Source organism: Danio rerio, chromosome 7 (genome assembly GCF_049306965.1).
Source record: "Danio rerio strain Tuebingen ecotype United States chromosome 7, GRCz12tu, whole genome shotgun sequence".
In the NCBI taxonomy this organism is placed as follows: Eukaryota; Metazoa; Chordata; class Actinopteri; order Cypriniformes; family Danionidae; genus Danio; species Danio rerio.
Window position 1 is genome coordinate 17,665,485 of NC_133182.1, and position 20,753 is coordinate 17,686,237.

The 20,753-nt window shown below is 37.6% G+C and overlaps 1 protein-coding gene across 1 annotated transcript; it reads right to left on the reverse strand.

Annotated features, from left to right (window-relative positions):
• Positions 1-389: 389 nt before the first annotated feature.
• men1 (multiple endocrine neoplasia I) lies at positions 390-19,131 on the reverse strand. The gene is given in 10 exon segments (NM_130953.1): positions 390-1,479; positions 3,608-3,781; positions 3,889-4,021; positions 9,906-10,042; positions 10,133-10,220; positions 10,881-10,921; positions 11,227-11,355; positions 11,865-12,073; positions 15,029-15,502; positions 19,078-19,131. Coding segments are annotated over 9 exon segments (1,854 nt in total). The 5' UTR covers positions 15,465-15,502; positions 19,078-19,131; the 3' UTR covers positions 390-972.
• Between the last annotated feature and the right edge of the window lie 1,622 nt (positions 19,132-20,753).

Sequence of the window (20,753 nt, forward strand, 5' to 3'; positions counted from 1 at the left end):
ACAGCATCAATAGGTGATCACATTATTGTCATTTAGCCTCGACAACATGTGTGACAGGGCTCAGTGGGTAGAACGATCGCCTCACAGCAAAAAGGTTGCTACTTCGAGCCTCGGCTAGGCCAGTTGGTGTTTCTGTGTGGAGCTTGCATGTTCTCCCTGTGTTTGTGTGGGTTTCCGTAGTGCATGTGTGTGAATGCAAGTGTGTATAGGTGTTTCCCAGTGTTGGGTTGTTGCTGGAAAGGAATCAGCTGCATAAAACATATGCTGGATAAGTTGGTGGTTCATTCCACTGTGGCTCCCTGATTAATAAACAAACTAAGCCGAAAAGAAAATGAACGAATGAATGAATGAACATGTGTGACAGAGTAAAAGACAACAAACATATGCTAGTTTTCTTCCAATCGTTTATTTTACAGAAAATACTTTAACAATGACAAAATAGTTTTGAAAAATAAAACTAAACTAATAAACTCGAGGTCAGCTATGGATTTCAGCAGTTTGTGTGAAGAGCAATAAAACAAGTGCAAGACCTTCATATGTAGACTGAGAGCCCCAACATTTCTGAATACAACATTTAGACTTGAAAGCAAACACAAGTTTCACTGTATTGCAGACAACCAGCTAGCTGAAAAACATAATTGCATCTTAAAATAAAATCTTGACACAACAAAAGACAATCACTTTGGCTCTTTGTCATTTGGATTTATCAAATCAAATGGTCAATATACAAAATTAAGGCAAATTAATAAAATTCCTTTATTATATAATGAAACAAAATTGCTGGTTAATGATAGACAAGTTCGCCAACTTGAAATGATTTTGAGGAACTGAATTAGATAATTAACTCAGCATCAGCTTATAACATTGGCAAATCAGTCATTTGCACGTGATCAAAAAAAAAAATCCGTCCAGGTGAAAATGTAAAAGGTAGAAAATATATATATTTATATTTATGTATATAAATGAGCCACTTTAAAGGGTTTTGCGAGGGCGTTTCATGAAGGACAAGGTGTAATCTCCAGAAGCTGTGGGTTTCTGTCTCTTCATCTGCACTTGAGACTGAGCTGTCAGCTGCAGTTTGATGGCACTAGAGTTGACCTTGGCCGCCGAGAGCAGCTCCTTCATACCCTTCATCTTCTCGCTGTGGAAAACCACCACCGGTCCTCCCTGAACAGCGGGAGGTTGGGAGGGTGATGGTATGGGACTTGGGGATGATGGTTCGTTTTTGCCATCTGCCTCTTTACCTCGAGTACTAGCAGAGGAGCGCCGCCGGCCTCCTTCTCCACCCACTTTTTTGGGAACTGGGTTTTGATTTTGAGCAGGCAGTGCTGGATTTGGGGAAGCCGATCCTGCTGGTTCATCTAGTTTGGATTCCCGTCTTGGGCCTCGCCTACGCCCTTCCCGCAGGTCCTCACTGGACTGGTCATCATCATCCACTGGCTCTGTGTCTTTGGTGATGATCGACACCTTTTGCCTGATCTGAGAAAGAGTAAATACATGGCATCAGATGATGAATGTTCATTTAAAGGTGCCCCATAATGAAACTATGACTATACCAAAGCATAGTAGAATATTAAGAGATCAGTATATAGAAATAGACAAACTGTGAGCCTCAGAGACCATTGTTTACTCGTTATTATGTAAATTCCATGAGTGTAAAACCCCATTGGACAAGACTCATGGGCCATGCCCTCTGCATTTGCATGCACGACTACTTTAGGTCGCTCATACACACTTGACATCATCAAGAGAACCCAGACTCCTGTAGCTCTGAGATCATTAATATAGCAAGAAAACAATGATAGCTTCTCTCCATTAGTTATTTTAAAGCAGGGTTTTTCAAAGTCTAAGACAGTGGGCCTCCCTTTTGACACAACTTATCCATTGGCGCCCACCTCCTCCAAAACACGCACACACACACACACACACACGCACACGCACACACACACACACACACATATATATATATATATATATATATATATATATATATATATATATATATATATATATATATATATATATATATATATATATATATAGTATATATAAAGACACAGACATATGTAAGACTGTTAACTCACTTTTATCATCATTTGCATGAAAGTGCAATTATTTACAGAGTAATAACAAGTATTTTAATATAACGTTTTAAACTAGGATGATGGTTAATATGAATAGAACAGATGCAAGAACTGTTAATCCCAGTCAAAACAGTCAAAGTTTAGCGGGTCTCATGCTGTCATTAGCCAAAATATCTTGACAAACCACACTTAAAGGTCGTGGTTCATCAGCTGGTCCTGTCCACGTAAATCCTAAACTCAGAAACCGATCCATTGCAGGCAAGTGCACACATAGGGCTCAACCTGTGCAGTGCACATGCCCTTTTTAGTCCTGGATAGAAAGTGCCCTTCCAAAATGATCAAAAGTGCCCCCGCGACGCGGCACACCCCGGTCCCGCCCTTCAGTAGGCGCGCGACAACACCGCTCTTGAGCACGCGCGCGACAACACAGCTGATCAGAACGCGCGCAACAGACCCCCCCCTGTATTGGCAGGCTTTCCAAACAGAAGCGAATTCACAGCTATGGCCTTCTGGGTAAAAAAGGTTTTCTTATTTTTGACGTATTATTTTTTTTAGCTTTGTTTAATTAAAACGTTTAAATATAATAAAAAATACATATAATAATTAAACTTAATAATTATATTTTCATTATATATTTTTCACGCGCCTCCCCTGACATGCTCTGGCGCCCCCCAGGGGAGGCGCGCCTCACACTTTGAAAAGCCCTGTTTTAAAGCATATATTTAATTTACTAAGTATGTGGGACTTTGAAAACATAATCGTAGATTGTTTTGTTGCGAGCTACTGGGCAACAATTGCGTGAGACATGTGCTTCAGAATGCAAAATGCAGGAATTACAAACTATACATTTACTCCGCTCCACTCCAAAGAGGTATGAGGTATGTTTTATTGTATCTTTGTGAAGTTTATTTATGAACTAATTTCGAGAGGATCATGTGCTTATGATTGCTTGCTTTTGGTCACACATTATTTAATTTTTGAATCACCAATCAGATGATTCCTAAGCCACTTTAAATACCCTAAGTGACACATAACAGCCATCTTCATTTTAAAGAATCCCTCCTTCCACCCCTACTCCTCCTCCTTTCCTAGATGGGTGGCATGGTGGCCTAGTGGTTAGCACTGTTGCTTTGCAGCAAGAATGTCACTGGTTCTAGTCCTTACCAAGTCAGCCAACGTTTCTGTGCAGAGTTTACACGTTCTCCCCGTGCTCACGTGGGTTTTCTCTGGGTTTCCCAGTTTCCTCCCACAGTCCAAAAACATGCAACTCAAGTTAATTGACTAATTCAAATCGCTACCATAGACAAGCTTCTCGTAAGTAGTTATTCCTTTAAACGCAATCCCTGTCTATTCATTAGCTACTACAGCATGGGAGTTCTTGAGATCTACCTGAAGATTGGATGAAATTATTTTTAAAAATTTAACTAAACTGTTTACCTCTAGAGGAGTTGTCAAATTATTACCAAAAATGTGGAGTGCTCTTTTAATAACACCTGAATTTGTGCAAATTGAGGAGTTTTTACCTGTGCATCAAAGCGACTTAGAGACTGAACCAGGTAGGTGGCCCAGCCTACATGAAGCACTGGTGTGGGACTTCCTTCTTCCCATTTACAAATCCCATCATAAAACCGGAGTAAGTGAGCAAAGCATTCTGGGTCCTGAAGGGCGGTCAAAGCAGCTGCTTCTCTGGGCTGGTCCTTTTGAGGAAATAGCATGAATAGAGGACAAGAGAAAGACTTGTTCACAACTTTATTCTAAATATAATCATTTTCTAAATGTTTTTTAATCTTTAATTACACAAGACCTCTTTTTCCGCTTCATCTGTGCCTTCACTTTCAGCAGCAGCTGCGGTCTCTTTAAGGAGTGTCGGAATGACATCATTAGCAATGTCAAAAAACTCCTTGTAGATCTCCTCATCTTCCCTACAATAGTTATAACTGTAAAGAAAATAAAAATCTTGTTTTAGACTACACGCAGACAAGTTGAAGAAAATAATAGTGGTATAATACAACTTCCAATTTTACATTTTTAAATACATTTTGTATACACCACTAAAAAAATATAGGTAAAGGTGTTGTATGCAAGTTTTTGACTCTTCTAAAGCATAAAAATACCATACTATGTTTGTATTCTGAATAAAGCACATGAAGGGTACCTGGAGTGATCATTGTCAGTTTTCTGTTGATCAGCTGCAAGAAATGGAAACCGTTTCTAAAATATAAACGTCTAGTGTTGGTTAGGATAAAAACTCTTTTTTTAATATGGAAAATAGAGGTGTGAACCTACACTGGTCTCACGGTTCGGTTCGGTTACGATAATCATGCCTTTGATTCGGTTCAATACGATATCGTACAGCAGGGTGCATTGACGATGCTTTTCATATACAGTGTTATATTTTAGGGGGGAGGCTATAACAAGCTGTCTGTATAAACACACAGACATACAGTACCACACAGTCTCTCATTCAAACACATTCGCAACAGGGAGAGCTTACGCTGAGCGGAGCAGAAAAAGGAAAAAAAAAAAAAAACGAAAAAAAGAAGCACTTTTCCGACAGTCCCTTACTGAGAGCTCCTCTCAGCGCGAGCTCTCCTGGCTAAACACATATTGCGAGGGCTCAAACGGAGCAGCGCTCGTAATGTCGAGCGAAAAAAAGAAAGACAGCTGTGAAACATAACCAGCTTTGTCTTTTTGTAGGAAACACACTTTAGAAAGTCCTGGACTTTCTTACTCAAAACAATCTCATGGACAACAAGCAATCCGGCTTTAAGAAAGGCCACTCAACTGAGACTGCCCTGCTCTCGGTCGTGGAGGATCTCAGACTGGCTAAAGCAGACTCTAAATCATCAGTCCTCATTTTGCTGCACTTGTCAGCTGCTTTTGACACTGTCAACCACCAGATCCTGCTATCTACGCTTGAGTCACTGGGCGTTGCGGGCACTGTTATACAATGGTTCGGATCTTACCTCTCTGACAGGTCATTCAGGGTGTCTTGGAGGGGAGAAGTGTCCAACCTACAGCATCTAAACACTGGGGTACCTCAAGGCTCTGTTCTTGGGCCACTTCTCTTCTCCATCTACACATCATCTCTAGGACCAGTCATCCAGAGACATGGATTCTCCTACCACTGCTATGCTGATGATACCCAGCTATACCTCTCTTTTCATCCTGATGATCCCTCGGTTCCAGCTCGTATCTCAGCCTGCCTGTTGGATATTTCACACTGGATGAAAGATCATCATCTTCAGCTGAACCTCGCAAAAACGGAAATGCTTGTAGTTTCTGCCAACCCGACTCTACACCATAACTTTTCAATCCAGATGGACGGGGCAACCATTACTGCATCCAAAATGGTGAAAAGCCTTGGAGTAACGATTGATGACCAACTAAACTTCTCTGACCACATTTCTAGAACTGCTCGATCGTGCAGATTTGCACTCTATAACATCAGAAAGATCCGACCCTTCTTATCTGAACATGCAGCTCAACTCCTTGTTCAAGCTCTTGTTCTCTCCAAACTGGATTACTGCAACTCTCTACTAGCTGGGCTTCCAGCGAACTCTATCAAGCCTCTTCAACTGCTCCAGAATGCAGCAGCACGGGTTGTCTTCAATGAACCTAAACGAGCACATGTTACTCCGCTCTATTCCGTTTGCACTGGCTGCCAGTTGCTGCTCGCATCAAATTCAAAACTCTGATGTTTGCCTACAAAGTGACTTCTGGCCTAGCACCTTCTTATCTGCACTCACTTCTGCAGATCTATGTGCCCTCCAGAAACTTGCGTTCTGTGAATGAATGTCGCCTCGTGGTTCCATCCCAAAGAGGGAAAAAATCACTTTCGCGAACGCTCACGCTCAATCTGCCCAGTTGGTGGAATGAACTCCCTAACTGCATCAGAACAGCAGAGTCACTCGCTATTTTCAAGAAACGACTAAAAACTCAACTATTTAGTCTCCACTTCACTTCCTAATCTGCAATTGCCTCTTTGAATATCACACTAACTGTACAAAAAAAAAAAAAAAAAAAAAAAAAACTACTAATACTTCCCTTCTTAGACTTTACAGACCTGAAACTTGCCTTTAGTACTTATTCATTGTTGCTCTTAGTTGTGTAAATTGCTTCCTTGTCCTCATTTGTAAGTCGCTTTGGATAAAAGCGTCTGCTAAATGACTAAATGTAAATGTAAATGTAGATCTTTTTAGGGTAAGAGGTTTTTGAGTTATTGCCGTCTATAACTGAATGTGTGTCAGGAATATCGAAAACAAAACCAACTGAACCGCGCTCCTTTCTGGCGCCCCCCTGGATATACAGCACCCGTAGCATTTGCCTATGGTGCCTAGGCCACGGACCGGCCCTGAGTTGGCTGAGTGTTATAAATACTCGCGCTCACCTCCCTCGCGACAGAGCGCATAGGAGATAAATGACGTCACTACATAATAACCGGTTATGATTATTACTGAACCGATAACTTATTGTCCGCATCTGCATCGTGGTGCACCGAAGAAACAATTAATTTTGACATTCCTAATTCAAAACATTCTGTCTATCGCAAGCCTTTGCTTTTATTTCAAACACAACATATCAGTCTGTTGCGGGAGCGTTGCTAGGGTCGAAAGGGATAAGGGGCTTAGCCCCAAAGAAGTCCTTAAAATAATGAATGAATGAATACAGTGCAGTGGCGGGATTTTTTTCACACCATGTAACAACAGTGTCACTCCCACCTGCCAGTAGAAACAGGTACTGCTAAACAACTGACTATTTAATTACCCGACACAAACACTGCATTAAGTGGAATGCGGGTGATGTATGTGCTAATTTTAAGCACTTGGATAACAAAATAAATGTTATACTTCCTATTTTTATTTAAGTGCAACATATTCTAAAAGATCAGGGGCTTTTGATAAAACATCAGGGGCTTAAGCCCCCAAAGCCCCCACCTTGCAACACCACTGCTTTGTTGGTGTTGTCAATCTGGCAACCTGCTCTTGCATGTCTTTTGAACCAGAGTTGCAATACCTAGTACAACCACTGAGTGTCAAACTTGCATACAGCACCTTTAAAATGTTATTAAATTGTATATGGTTTTAAGAGTTAAATGGCAGCCTCCTATGATCAACACATCCATGTTTATGTTTGTATATGTGTGTATAGACATATATTATCATCAATAAAACCTATATAATCATAACTGTGTTATGATGCAGAAAACCTGTCAACCTGCCAGAAAGCCCCGGATTAAACAGGCACAAACAAAAAAGCACGTCAGAGAAACAGAAGGTAGAGATAGCTGATGTTGTCATGAAGGAAAAGGATACAGGAAGAGCAGGAAAAGGAAGTGGATGGGAGTGAGCTGTAGTTCTAGGCATGCTTTGTGCAGACATCCTTCTGGACATTAGACTATAGTATTTTTAGCCCTCTGTCCACTGCACTGTGTGTTTAAAGGGAGGAAAGTACAGATTGTCTCTCTCTCAACAGGGACTGATGCCAAGGCTGAGACAGGAATGAGCTTTCTAAAGACAAGCAGCATGAGGCAACACAGACAATGCTGGCAAACCATGTGTTTTCCATTCAGTATGAGCATCAAGGGGCTTCACAAGTTATTATGTTGTGTCATTTATTCATTATTATGGAGCCGTAACAGAATCTTAGTGCAGAGATTGATTTGGCCATTTTTTACCTAGAAAGAAATTACAAGCAATAAGAGGTTTCAAACGGATCAAATTTGTCAACAGAATTTAAATGGATGCATCACAACACTGCCCCCTGCTGTTTTAACAGATAATAAACATAAAAGAAATGATGAATTCCCAAAACAAATGAAAACTTACTTATTATTTACTTTCCAAAAGCTCATAAAAGTTCCAAACTTTCATAAATCTCTTTGTTCTGTTGAACATAAAATATTTTTTCAAGAATGTCCGTAACCACTGACTTCCATATTAATAACAAAATACTATGAACAATGACTATCAATTGGTAACATGCTTCAAAATATATTTTCTTTGTGTTTTTTAATATTTCTAATATTCTTATATTCTTTTAAAAAAATTTCCTAATTATTTTATAATTTTATTGAACGTTTTTAGTGCAAAAACATGACATAAAATTTACATCGATCAAAAAAGATAATATAACTCGTTCATGTAATTTGAAATTTTGACCCCCACATAAAAAAATATAATAAAATAATAATAATAAATATAATTAAATTGTAATTAAATAAATAAACAAACTAATAAAACAAATAAATAAATAAGGACATAAAAAGTAAATTATTTTATAAATCTTCTTTGGGTTTAACAGAAACACAAATAGGTTTGGAACATGACGAAAGACTTTTCATTTTTGGGTAAACTATGCCTTTAAGGAAATGTATTGACGTTAGAAATTAGAATTGCCTCAGGGTAGATATTTCAGATTTCCTATTCACTTAAATAATGAAATTAAGAAATAAAAACTGCACTCACTCCTATTTGTAAGTATACACTCTTGGCATACCCAATTCTTCAACACTCAAAAGATTTTAAAGAGCCCCTATTATGGATTTTTTTTAAATGGCCTGGAAACATCCAGCTGAGGTTTAAATCTGAAAGTGCTTAAAACTACTGATTCTTTAATAAAATAGTCGACTCAGACTCGAATAAATAAATTGAATTGGATTCGGATCTTTTGCTTACGCATCGACATCGATCCGGTACATCATCAAATATAAAGTGCTGGATACGGTAAAATGTGAATGTGCCTTTCCCTTTAGATGCTAGTGGAGCGCGGCAGATAACGGCACTGGACCATGACATGAAGTAAACGATCACTAACAGATGGAGATTCGGCTGTAGGAAATAAGCGGTTAAAGTTCATTTTCACAACAACACCACAGTATAGCCAACCTAGTGCTGTGTCCTAGTTCCTGTCATTTTTCTGATGATCGATACAATAACCTACAATGCGGGATTTGTCGGCCGTTTGCTATTAAAGGAAGGAGCAGACTATTATGTATGGGACTTTGTCAGTAACTGTTATAGTCCATATGGACCAGTTTCTTCCTCCTCCAAATCATATAAGTGTAAAAAAATGTTTTGCCTCGTTTTGTGTGGTTAGCAAAATATGTGTCTTCAACTGTTGCTCTGCGCGGCTTGTAATCACCTATGTATTATACATCAGTGCTTGTACTGTATCTCTCAGGTTAAATCTGTGTGGGTTATTCACATATTGTATCCAAAACCATGTTGAAAACACGACGCATGCTTTTTCCTTTACCGATTTAAATGCGTTTCTGAACTCATGATCCTCTGCTGTTCCCCTTTGCTATGGCCATCATCAGCTGTTCCTCACATGCGAGGCACGTTCAATTTTTAAAATAGTTAAACTTTTGCCACTGTGTGGATTAATACTGAATGTGTGTCGTTGTTATTACTTGGGGATGGGGTTAAGAATAGAATATAGGCTGGCGTTAACTGCATTGCTTTATTGCATTCCTGCATTGGGCTCTCACATGCTCTGCATGCTACTTTATAACCGTGTTGGGCGTTTCTCTCTGTCTCACTCTGAACCCAGCCAACCAATTACAATAGACTGGGTCATTGGACCATTCAGCAAAGATTAGGCAGGAGGGGTTTGGGAACAAATGAATCACTGATCAAATCATATTGGAGTCATTGGGATAATTAGGTAAAAATAAATGCATATTATAAGACAATAGAAGTGTTTTTTGACCTTGTATGCATATCAGCCTGTTGTTGGAGACCACCAAAACCAAAACATGACCGTTTATAATGCAAAATAGGCGCTCTTTAAAAACATTTTCTGTGGCGTTTAACTTACTCTTGCATTACTGATGCTGCCTCAGCCCAGGAACCCAAAGCCTCCCGGACATCCCTGTGCCTGTAATGGTACCCAGCCAGATACATGTAAGGGTAGATGTGCTCATTGTTATAATACTTTTTAGCAGATTCAACAGCCTGGAAATACAAAAAAAGGGACCAAACAGATTAGTGCATTATAATAATGACAGCCTTGCAAATATTTGTGATGCAGGTTTGATCAAATACCTTAAGGTGAATGGACAGAGGGCTTTCTTTCCCAGTCATGGGTTCCTGATCTTCAAGGTCAGCCAAAGTGCCCATGGCCATAGGATACCTGTAACACACCAAGTACAAGAGAATGAATATTAAAGGGTTGGTTCACCCAAAAAACTACATTTACTCCCACTTATCTTCCACAATATTGTTCTGCCTTATGTAAAAGTACTTATACAGTCATGTGCATAGTTAAGTATTTATTGTATATGTATAGTAAGTAGTTAAATTTCCGCTTCCGTATGTTAGTTATGTATAGGTTTAAAATAGCTCTCATGTCCAATGTTGTGGTCATATTTATGATTATGTTAACTTATGTAGCACTGTGGTCCTGTGAGACAGGAAATTTTGTTACATTTTATGTCCACACATAAAGCGAAATGACAATAAAACAAAACTTGACTATATTTACTCAAAGGGTTCCTTTTACTGTTAAATTTAAAGGAAGATATTTGGAAGAATGTTAGAAACCATTGATTTCATAGTCAAATACTACGAAAGTCGATGGTTACCAGTTTCCCACATTTTTTAAAATGTCTTGCTTTGTGTTCAACAGAAGAAAGAAACATCAACATGTTTGTGACAAGTGAAGGGCAAGAAAAATGACAGAATTTAAATTTTTGGGTGAACTATCCCTTTAAGAATACATTACATCAGCTCAAATGGTCAACATCCCTGCTCTGAAATATCACAAATGTATTAATATATAATAATATCACACCTTTCCAAATCACCTCGATCATACAGTAGCCACAACAGCCTCTGCAAAAGAGAAATAAAATGTCGGAAACCAATCTGCTTGTCAATAGATGAATAAATACGTGTACACACATCCACAAATATAGGTACAGTACATAATATGTTATATATGTTGGTACAATTTAGAACAATCTCTGCATTTTTAACACTTTCATATTTGTCTCTTTAAAAAAAAAGTTATTGCACATAGTTATTGAACAAATTGACATTTAAAATACAAAAACAGATTTTTAATCTAATCCAAGAAAATAAAAAAAAATATGATGTAATAAATTCTTAAAACAAAAAAGGACAGATTGAAGACATACTTGCTGGAGCTGGATTAACTCGGTACTGTCTGTGTGCAGATCTAAAGATGGATTGATGGCGCAAACCATGAACGCAACCTCCATATTCCTGTTGCACTTCATGTAAGAGCCTTTAAGATATAACCAGCTCTAATGAAATGGAAGAAAAATACAAAATGAGGCACAGATTCACAAAATGCATTTTGAAGATTACAAAACAAATCTAATTTTAGTAATCTCAGTCAAATCTAATTTTTGAGGACTATTCTAAAAGGTCTGTTAGAATTCTTGTTTTTCTAAAGACATTTTTATGCTCTTCAGGCTACATTTATTTGCTCAAATTTACTGTAACAAAAATATTACTGTGAAATACTGGATCATTTTTTCATTTAAAATATCGACATTTCATTAATTATTTAATTTAATTAACTCAGAATTCTTTTATTAATGGCAAGGCATTCATTTAAGTTATTTAACATTATGTAACACTATTAATATAATTTTACTTTAGAACAACTGAACACATCCTCGATGAATTACAGCATTAATTTCTTTAAACAAAAAACTAACTTTCAACAGTTCTGCAGGGGCAGTGTTTGTGAATATACAGTAGTGCTTATTATATTGTGGTAAACATCAATATCAGATCAAAGCATTACCCTTTCATTGATTCCAGCACTGACAGTTTGACCTCTTCTGTCTTCGTTTCCCTTCCCATGCCATGTGACCTCTGCAGTTTCTTCCCCACCCTTGCCAAAAATCACCCAGGCATGATCCTCAGAGAGAGCGAGATGAACATCTTTCAGACCCAACACCTGACATGCAGCAACCACTGCAAATGCAACTCCTGAGCTGTCCAGCTTTGTGCCTTACCAACAAAAATGACAATTAATTAGCATCATTTAAATCAAACATGCAATTTAATGAGTGCAAGCAAAAATACAGTTTTTCATGCACTTGTTTATGTTTTTCAGTGTAAATGGAAAAACTTCCAAATTACACTTTTAAAGCTGCCTTTCCACTATACACAACAAATGACAGACCGGAAGTCATTAATTTCTCATGGAGAGCAGTCCGGACCTGTGTTGGAGTTCCGATTATCTCCATATGCGGAAAATTCAGATTCAATTTGTGCTGTGGATCCGTTAAAATATTTCTGCGACTAGACCGTATGCAACTTATATTGATATGCAGTTTATATTTAAGCTTAAATTAAAAAGATTTCTATTCATAAATGAGTAAAAAATATGCATTTTTAACTGTCTCCACATTCCCTCCGAAATTTGTAGCTCTCTATGAATTTCTAGTATTCACTCATTCATTCATTCAACCATGTTGAACGCACAGAGAATACAGACTCTTACATTTGCACTTCTTAATTTAGGACATCACCAGAATCAGCTTCTCTCCCATGGTGCAAGACAAAACTAAAAATTCTGTGCGATTGCCACAAGGCGGCGTATTCTGAGAGTCGTGTCCGCATGCCATGTGCAGTGGAAAGGCGGCCTAAGTGTTTCTCTTAATTATCACGCTTTACAAGTTTATGTCTGTATATTTCAATTGTGTCTGAAATTTTAAGAATTTTCTATATTCTGAAGATTTCTATAGAGGGATACACTTATGAATAACTTACATTATTATATACGCCAGTTATTTAAAAGAAAATTGTGAATATTTTCCCATCTGTTTTCTGTATTATCTAAATTACTGAATAATAACCAAATCCTCTATGTAACAACATTTAACTGTAACATATAAAAAAACATTTGTGCTTGAAACTAGGGTTGAGCAATATGGCAAAAATGTAATCTCGATACTTATCTTCCATATTGAACAATAACAATGTATACTTTATTTTTAATTGTTAACGCTTCCAGATTTAAAAGAGTATCCTAACAATGACTGAAGCCAGAAAAATTAGAGGGTCCATTAAATAACATATTTGTGGTGGCCCAAAATTCTCAAATATCAACACACTTTTACATTGTCATTGTTGCACATTTCTGCTTTGTGATTGGCTCTTGAATCAATATAGTGTAAAAAAAAAAAAAAGTCCAGAGCTTATTGTTATTGACATAAATTTTATCCTAACTACAAAAACATGAAATAAACCTACTTGGTGTTTTGCACTATTGAGCTGTTTTTCAGCGTCATCTGTGTCTGTCTCTATCACTGACTGCTGTTTATCTGACATAATGCATGAGAACAGACACTCAAGTGGGAACGGTGGGTGGGGAGAAGCAGCTCATTTGGATTTTAAGCCACAGGCTACAAAAACAGCTACACAGATCTCGATACCAAAATTCTGAGTATCGACCGATACAAATCTGATCCCGATACTGTGCTGTTGTTCTTCATTTTTATTAATTAATTTAATTTTTTATACTAAAATAATACAGTTTCCATATTTCTGGTGACGAACTTAAATAATTTATCTTTTTTAGTAAAAATAACAGACCTATAGGTCTACTGTATATGACAAAAGGCTCAATCTAACTAAACATGATGCTTGTTATAAACTATGGGCTACATTAGTTGAGCATTCATTATGACATTCATATGGTCAAGCTTATGTTTCATTTTGAAAGGGGGAAATGAAGCACTCAGTCAAGTTCACCTTATTTTTTACATAGGATTCCACTTTAATGAAAATATATTAAACAAACTCGATTTATGTAACCATTTAACGCAGCTGATTCAGTCCAATGTATTATTGAGCCTTTCAGGTAGGCCTACTTTGTGTGTGAAAAGCAGGTAATAACCCTCTCTACTTTAGTGTTGCGAATGTGATCTGCTGATCTAACAGACACTGCGCATGATTTAGAAACATCAATGAACTCCTTGTTGCAGGTCAAAAGGAACCCATTTAATGAAAAACTAAATGCATTTCCCCACTGAGTATTTAAACTAACAGGAACAAATAGTCTTGGAGAAAGTTTTTCATGTTGTCATGAATGCGACACGCAGCTTGAAGGGTGAATGAATGGAGAATGATTGACAGGCGCAGTGGCGGGAAGCGCTGAACTGAACATGAGTTTAAGCACTTGAATATCCATCTGTACTTAACATTAAACTATAGGATGGCTTGAGAACATTTAGGATATAATAACCTACATGACAACTTTACAGTGCCTTGTAATAGGCTACCTTTGTGGCTTTTGTTGGCTTATAAATTACACAGAATATAGCGAACGCGCAAGATCGAATTTGGATCAGTACCAGCTGGCTGATACCCGATCCAGCAAAAATATGTGGTATCGAACCGATATCTGATCCAAGTATCGGGATTAGTGCATCCCTACACTAAGACACCAAATAGGGCAGATTCTGGAGGCTAGACTAAATAATCTGATGGGCATTTTGAGCTGAAACTTTACAGACACATTCTGGAGACACCAAAGGCTTATCTTACATCTTGTAAAAGGGGTAAAATAGGTGCCCTTTAAATAAGAATGTTTTACTTGATAAGATTAGTAGAATGCAAAACAAGTTTATTTCAAGTAGCAAAAACTTCATGACCGGGAAACAACCCCCACCTTGTTTTAAGCCAAGAGAAACTTTGACTAATGAATTATTGAAACCCAAACTTGTGCTTTTTAACTTAGTTAATGTCCTGAATGTGCTGTGTGCTAACAGAAACTAACAATAAATGACTTTATTTTAACTAACGTCAATAAAGACAAATAAATACTGTAATAAATGTACTGTTCATTGTTTGTTCATGTTCATAAATACATTAACTAATGGACCATTATTTTGAAGCATTATCACTATTGTTTTTATGCCTTAAAACAGTGATTGCAAAACGTTTGTGAAACTTTACCTGTAATCAGACTGAAGAGGGACTGAATATGCGCTCTGTCCTTGAAGTATGATCGGCTGAGACTGTTCCAAATCACATCGGATACCTTTTTCACCAGCTCTCGGCTGGAAGCGCCAGACGGTTTGCGATATTGTGACATGTCCACCGCACCACGAATCTGGGCCATGAAGCGTTCGTAGAGGGCTGATAAGAGATTCAGCTCTACTGTAGGGAAGCAGGAGTTTAGGGAGTCCGGTTGAAGAGGCTCAAAGCGAACGCCCGGGACATTGACAGGGACCACTCTGTTGACGGCCAGGAAGTGCTCAACAAAACCCAACACTAGAGACAGCAGGGCCAGGTCTGGTTCTGGGCTGTTGAGCTCAGACTCGAAAAGCTGCACCACTCCATCGATGCCTCGAAGAGGAAAGTGCTTCTTCTGAGTTGAACGAATCCCCATGGTTAGTAGTTGAGTTTTCAAGCTCAATCTGATGTAGCCTAAAATAAAAAGAATACAATCAGACAATCATAAGAATAAACCTGGTTTTCAAGCATCAAAACAATTCAAGTGTGCATTTATAGGAAGTTGCTGAAACTTTTATACCCTTTGCAAAAGGTACCTAGCACGTAAAAATGGTACCAAAAAGCAGAGCTAGACAAGCAGCTGAACGCTATTAATTTACAGAGATACGTCAGTCACAGAAGGAGAATGAAAACAAAGAAACTGCCATTTTTAAAAACACAAACGAGACATTACACCTTAATAATATAATAACAAGCCATGGTCGTCCCTAGCTCAAACAAACCTTGTCGCCGTCTTGATGAACAGCCACAAAGCCAATTGCCAGCAAGAACGAACAAAGAAGCCTTGTCAATTTGACAAGCAGCACCTGAATGTGTTCAAAAGAATTAAAAACGCCAAAAATGGGACGAATTTATACCACATTTCGAAAGTGAAACCACCTTATATTCACTAATTATAAGTTCAGAATTTATTACACGATGGTCTCTTCTTTACATTTACGTTATAACACATTTAGCTCGGCGTTCTGGTCTGTTATAATGACTATTTACATTTCTATGCATTACCAGCATTTCATCACATTACTCTGAAACAATTTCATTACTTCTATAGTCTATTCATTTCCATCTCTTTGTTTAATATTTAGTAAAACAAGTTTAGTCAAAACAACAACAAAAAAGGTGTAGGATTTTTTACATGGAGTGAAAAACTTAGATATCTTTGATGTGTGTACTGTTTAATAATTGTGCACTATACATACATGTAAATGTGTAACTTAAAAACATATACAGCTAATTTAATTGCTGTTTGTAAATCACACAAGTGTGGTATACAGGATTACTAATAACAACACTGTGATTGTGAAATAAAATACTGTGCGTTTCATATTTACATTCAATGTGGTTCTTTTAATAATAATAATAATAATAATAATACATTTTATTTACATTGCGCTTTTCTCAAACTCAAAGCTCTAACAAGAGTATCAACACACAGAAGAACATGAAATACACAAAAAAGTAAGAATGATAATAATGATAAAAATATACATATTAAAAGAAGGCTTCATAAGTTATAAGCAATAATAAAAAGATGAGTTTTAAGAAGTTTCTTAAAACAGTCCAGGGAACTGGCGTTTCTGATGTTTGTGGGGAGAGCATTCCACAATTTAGGTGCACGATAAGAGAAAGCCCTGCCTCCCATGCTGCTAAGTTTGCAACGGGGCTGATTCAAGGTGAGCCCCGAAGCATAACGTAGATTGCGAGAGGATGAGGAGGTTGATATCAGGTCACATATATAATCAGGTGCAGAACCATGAACAGCTTTGTAAGTTAAAATCAAGGTTTTAAAATCGATGCGTGACTTTACAGGCAACCAGTGTAACTGCTGAAGAACAGGAGTAATGTGAGTGCGAGATGATGTGTGGGTTAACACACGTGTTGCTGAGTTTTGAACATATTGTAAGATCTTAAGTGAATTGGCTGGCAGACCCCCAAATAAAGAGTTACAAAAATCTAAATGAGGCGTAATAAAAGCATGGACAAGCTTTTCAGCATCTGGTGTTGAGAGAAAAGGACGGATGCGGGCAATGTTGCGCAAGTGATCAAATGCAGTTTTTGTTAACTGTTTAAAATGAGGTTTGAGGCTAAGCTGAGCATTAAAGAGGACACCAAGATTTCGCACCTGCATAGAAGGAGTTAAAAGAAATTCATCAACTGTTAACTTGAGATTGCCACATCTCTTAACATTAGAGGGTGTGCCGATAAGTAAAATCTCAGTCTTGGAGCTGTTTAATTTTTGATAGTTTTGTTGCATCCAGGCTTTAATCTCCATCAAGCAGGTGTTAAGTGGAGATTTTTTATCCTACAAGACTTTTTGTTGTGTTACTATTTAAGTGTGTTCCTTTTTTGCTCTGACAATGTAGCTCTGTTTTCTACAGTTCTGTTTATTTTGTTATTTGCACAGTAGTGCTGACTACTGACAAACCCTGTACTGTTTTTTATTTATCAAAGATTTTTTTTATAATTTAAAATATTGTGCAACATTTTTAAGCAGGAGAAAAACCTGCACTGTATTTTATATATTAAAGATTTTGTGCAGCTGTTATTTTTTTCTGCAGCTGTTTATTTGTAAACAGCGGGAGAACCCCCTGTGTTTGAATTATATTTAGTTTAAAAATGTTTAATAAACTTTTAATAAAGGCCTTAACTCTCAAGTAACCATTTATGGGAAAATTCCGGATATATATCGTATACCGTCATTCCTCTTAAAAATTCCAGGAGATATGATATTTTGCCCATATCGCCCAGCCCTGAGGTGTGTATTGACAAGATCCCACGGATACCCTGAATATACACAAATATTATGTTTAACGTACCAGAACAGCAAAGTATGATTACATGCTTCACTGCAACAGTTTTTAATTTAGGTGACACCCATATATCAGGTTTAATCAAAATACAGCAGACCAATGTATTCCCTCCCTCATTGTGTTCTGTAGATACAAACAATGCGTCTTATCTCATTTTACCAGTGTCTGATAAAGTGGGCAGGAGTTACTCTTTGCATACTAGACTGTAACACTAAGAAAAAAAATAGTACACACACTTGACATTACCATAGAACAGATCTAGCACAATATAGCACGAAATTCGAAGCCAATATTTTCATTTGTGTATTTAGAAATGTTACTTACACTGCAAGGTTAGAATTTAAAGGAAACTTAAAAATGCCAAAATAAAGGTTCTGGGTCAATGTATGTCCCTGCACAAACTAAATTGATTACAATTTGAAGGCATTACATTTATTTAGTGTTTTATGTGTATTTTACACAGTATTTAAAATGACACATATAAGTATGATATTGTGCAAATATTCCACCTGGAAACACAATAAAACATACTGTGAATGACATGCAAGATTCAGCAAAGATTAAAATGTTTTTTGAAAATCAGTTCTGGTGCCATTATTGGGTCATTTCTGACCCTGATTTAAAGCACAGCAAATAAAATAGACAAATATTTAAAGTGTGTACTTGCTGGCTCAAAGGATGCCAAGTGGTCACTTAGGGAAATCCCCAAAGACACGTGTATAGCCACACTTGATGTCCCAAATGTAAAACTTAACATTAAATTGGATTAATTAGCTGTCAAATCCAAAATAAAGCTTTTGGATTGGCTAGAGTTGACATTAGACAGGTTGAACGTTTTACCTCAAGCATAAGCTCGAGGTAAGTTACAGTATACTCCACTGATACCAAGAGTTACATTTAAACAACCAGTATTCAGACATAATAAAAGAATGCCATGCAAGATGCTATCAATAACGACCCAGTGCATGAATTTTTGAGCAATGAAAACAGCGCAACAGCAACCCATGTGCGCCTGTGTGGACATCTGCATGATGCTGCTGCAGCTAACGTTAACTAGCTTGCACAAAATATCAGCTTCTGGTGTTTTTCTAGGTTAGAGGGCGTTTTGAATTAAACATATTGTTCTAGCCTTGCTTTCTAAACAATAACGCGATGCGTTGTTTCATCCACAAAACATACCTTTGTTGAAATTACATCCACATGCTTTTGTTTTGCTCCTTGCTTTTGCCGCGCAGTCAAAGGACAGAAGCTTCTACAAAACGCCAGAGACGTAAACAGTCTGCTCCTACGTCAAAACGTTGAACCGGGCAATCCTATTGTTCACAGATCACTTCCGGGTTCTAAAAGCATTTTGGGAAATGTAGTAGTGTCATCGTTGCTATTAATGACGGTTGGCGAGCCAGTTTTTGCTACATCACCGCCAGTGTTTGGAGACGAAAGTAGGGTGTGCACCTTACATTCATTGGTGTGTATTGACTAAATTACTTCCAAAGCGTAACGTTAGTCTGTTGCTTGCTGATTTTCAACTTACCATGTCATTTAGTCAATAATGTTTTTGGATTACTTTTACTTACGCTACTTGGATTACCTTTGGATTACTTTTGATTTTGTGCCAGCAGTTGTGTAAAGTAACAAATTACAAATACTCAAATCATTGTAATTGAGTAGTTTTTCTCAGGAATTGTAATTTACTAAGTAACGTTAGTTTTAAATTTGTATACTTCCCCTTGAGTCCCTCTTTTGTGCTGTATTGGTACTTTTACTCCACTATTTTCCTTCAACCTGGGTAAAGTCTAGATCGCATATGCGGTCGGCTGGAAGTGCGATATGCACATCAATACCAGCCTTTTTTATGACACTATATAGGCCTAACAATAATTAATATTTTAACAGTACTATGACGGTTTGGTTTAGGGTTGAGGTGGGGATAGCCGGCGTTAAAAACTAAAATTTAATAGGTAATTTAATAGATAGCATAAATAATACTCAGTACTACTACTGTTTTAACATTACTGTGACGGTTGGGTTTAGGGTGGGGGTAGACGTTAATTTAATACAATAAGTAGGAAATTTAATAAATAATATAAATAAATCTCAGGCGACCCAGTGGCGCAGATGGTAGTGCTGTCGCCTCACAGCAAAAAGGTCGCTGGTTCGAGCCTCGGCTGGGTCAGTTGGTGTTTCTGTGTGGAGTTTGCATGTTCTCCCTGCGTTCGCGTGGGTTTCCTCCGTGTGCTCCGCTTTTCCCCACATTCCAAAGACATGTGGTAGAGGTGAATTGGGTTGGCTAAATTGTCCGTAGTGTATGAGTGTGAAGGAGTGTGTGGATGTTTCCCAGAGATCTGGAATCTGCAGCTGGAAGGACATCCGCTGCGTAAAAACGTACTGGATAAGTTGGTGGTTCATTCCACTGTGGCGACACCGGATTAACAAAGGGACTAAGCCGAAAAGAAAATGAATAAATAATTCTTGTTAACTTCCGGCCGCAAGCATACTGGATCTGATCTAGCAAAAAACTTTAACCTGGAGTCACTACTTTATTTTTTCTTATCTATGGGTACTGGCTGAGTAGAAAATCAGTTCTGTATTTCCCGTCTAATCAAATCCCACATAGAAAGTAAATCACATCCTACTGAACAACATCAAGATATGGCTGCTTTATAAATGCAGCAAACCGTTTGGAAGCATTACAAATGTCCAAGAAGATCTTCATACGCTATGAACCAGAGAGTGTTTATAGACGGCATGTCACTGATGAGAAAATGAAGGATGTCGACTGCATGATGACTGAAATTGCCAAACAGCACTAAACAATCACTAAATGGAACAAATGAAGAATGAAAGGAAGGGTCAAA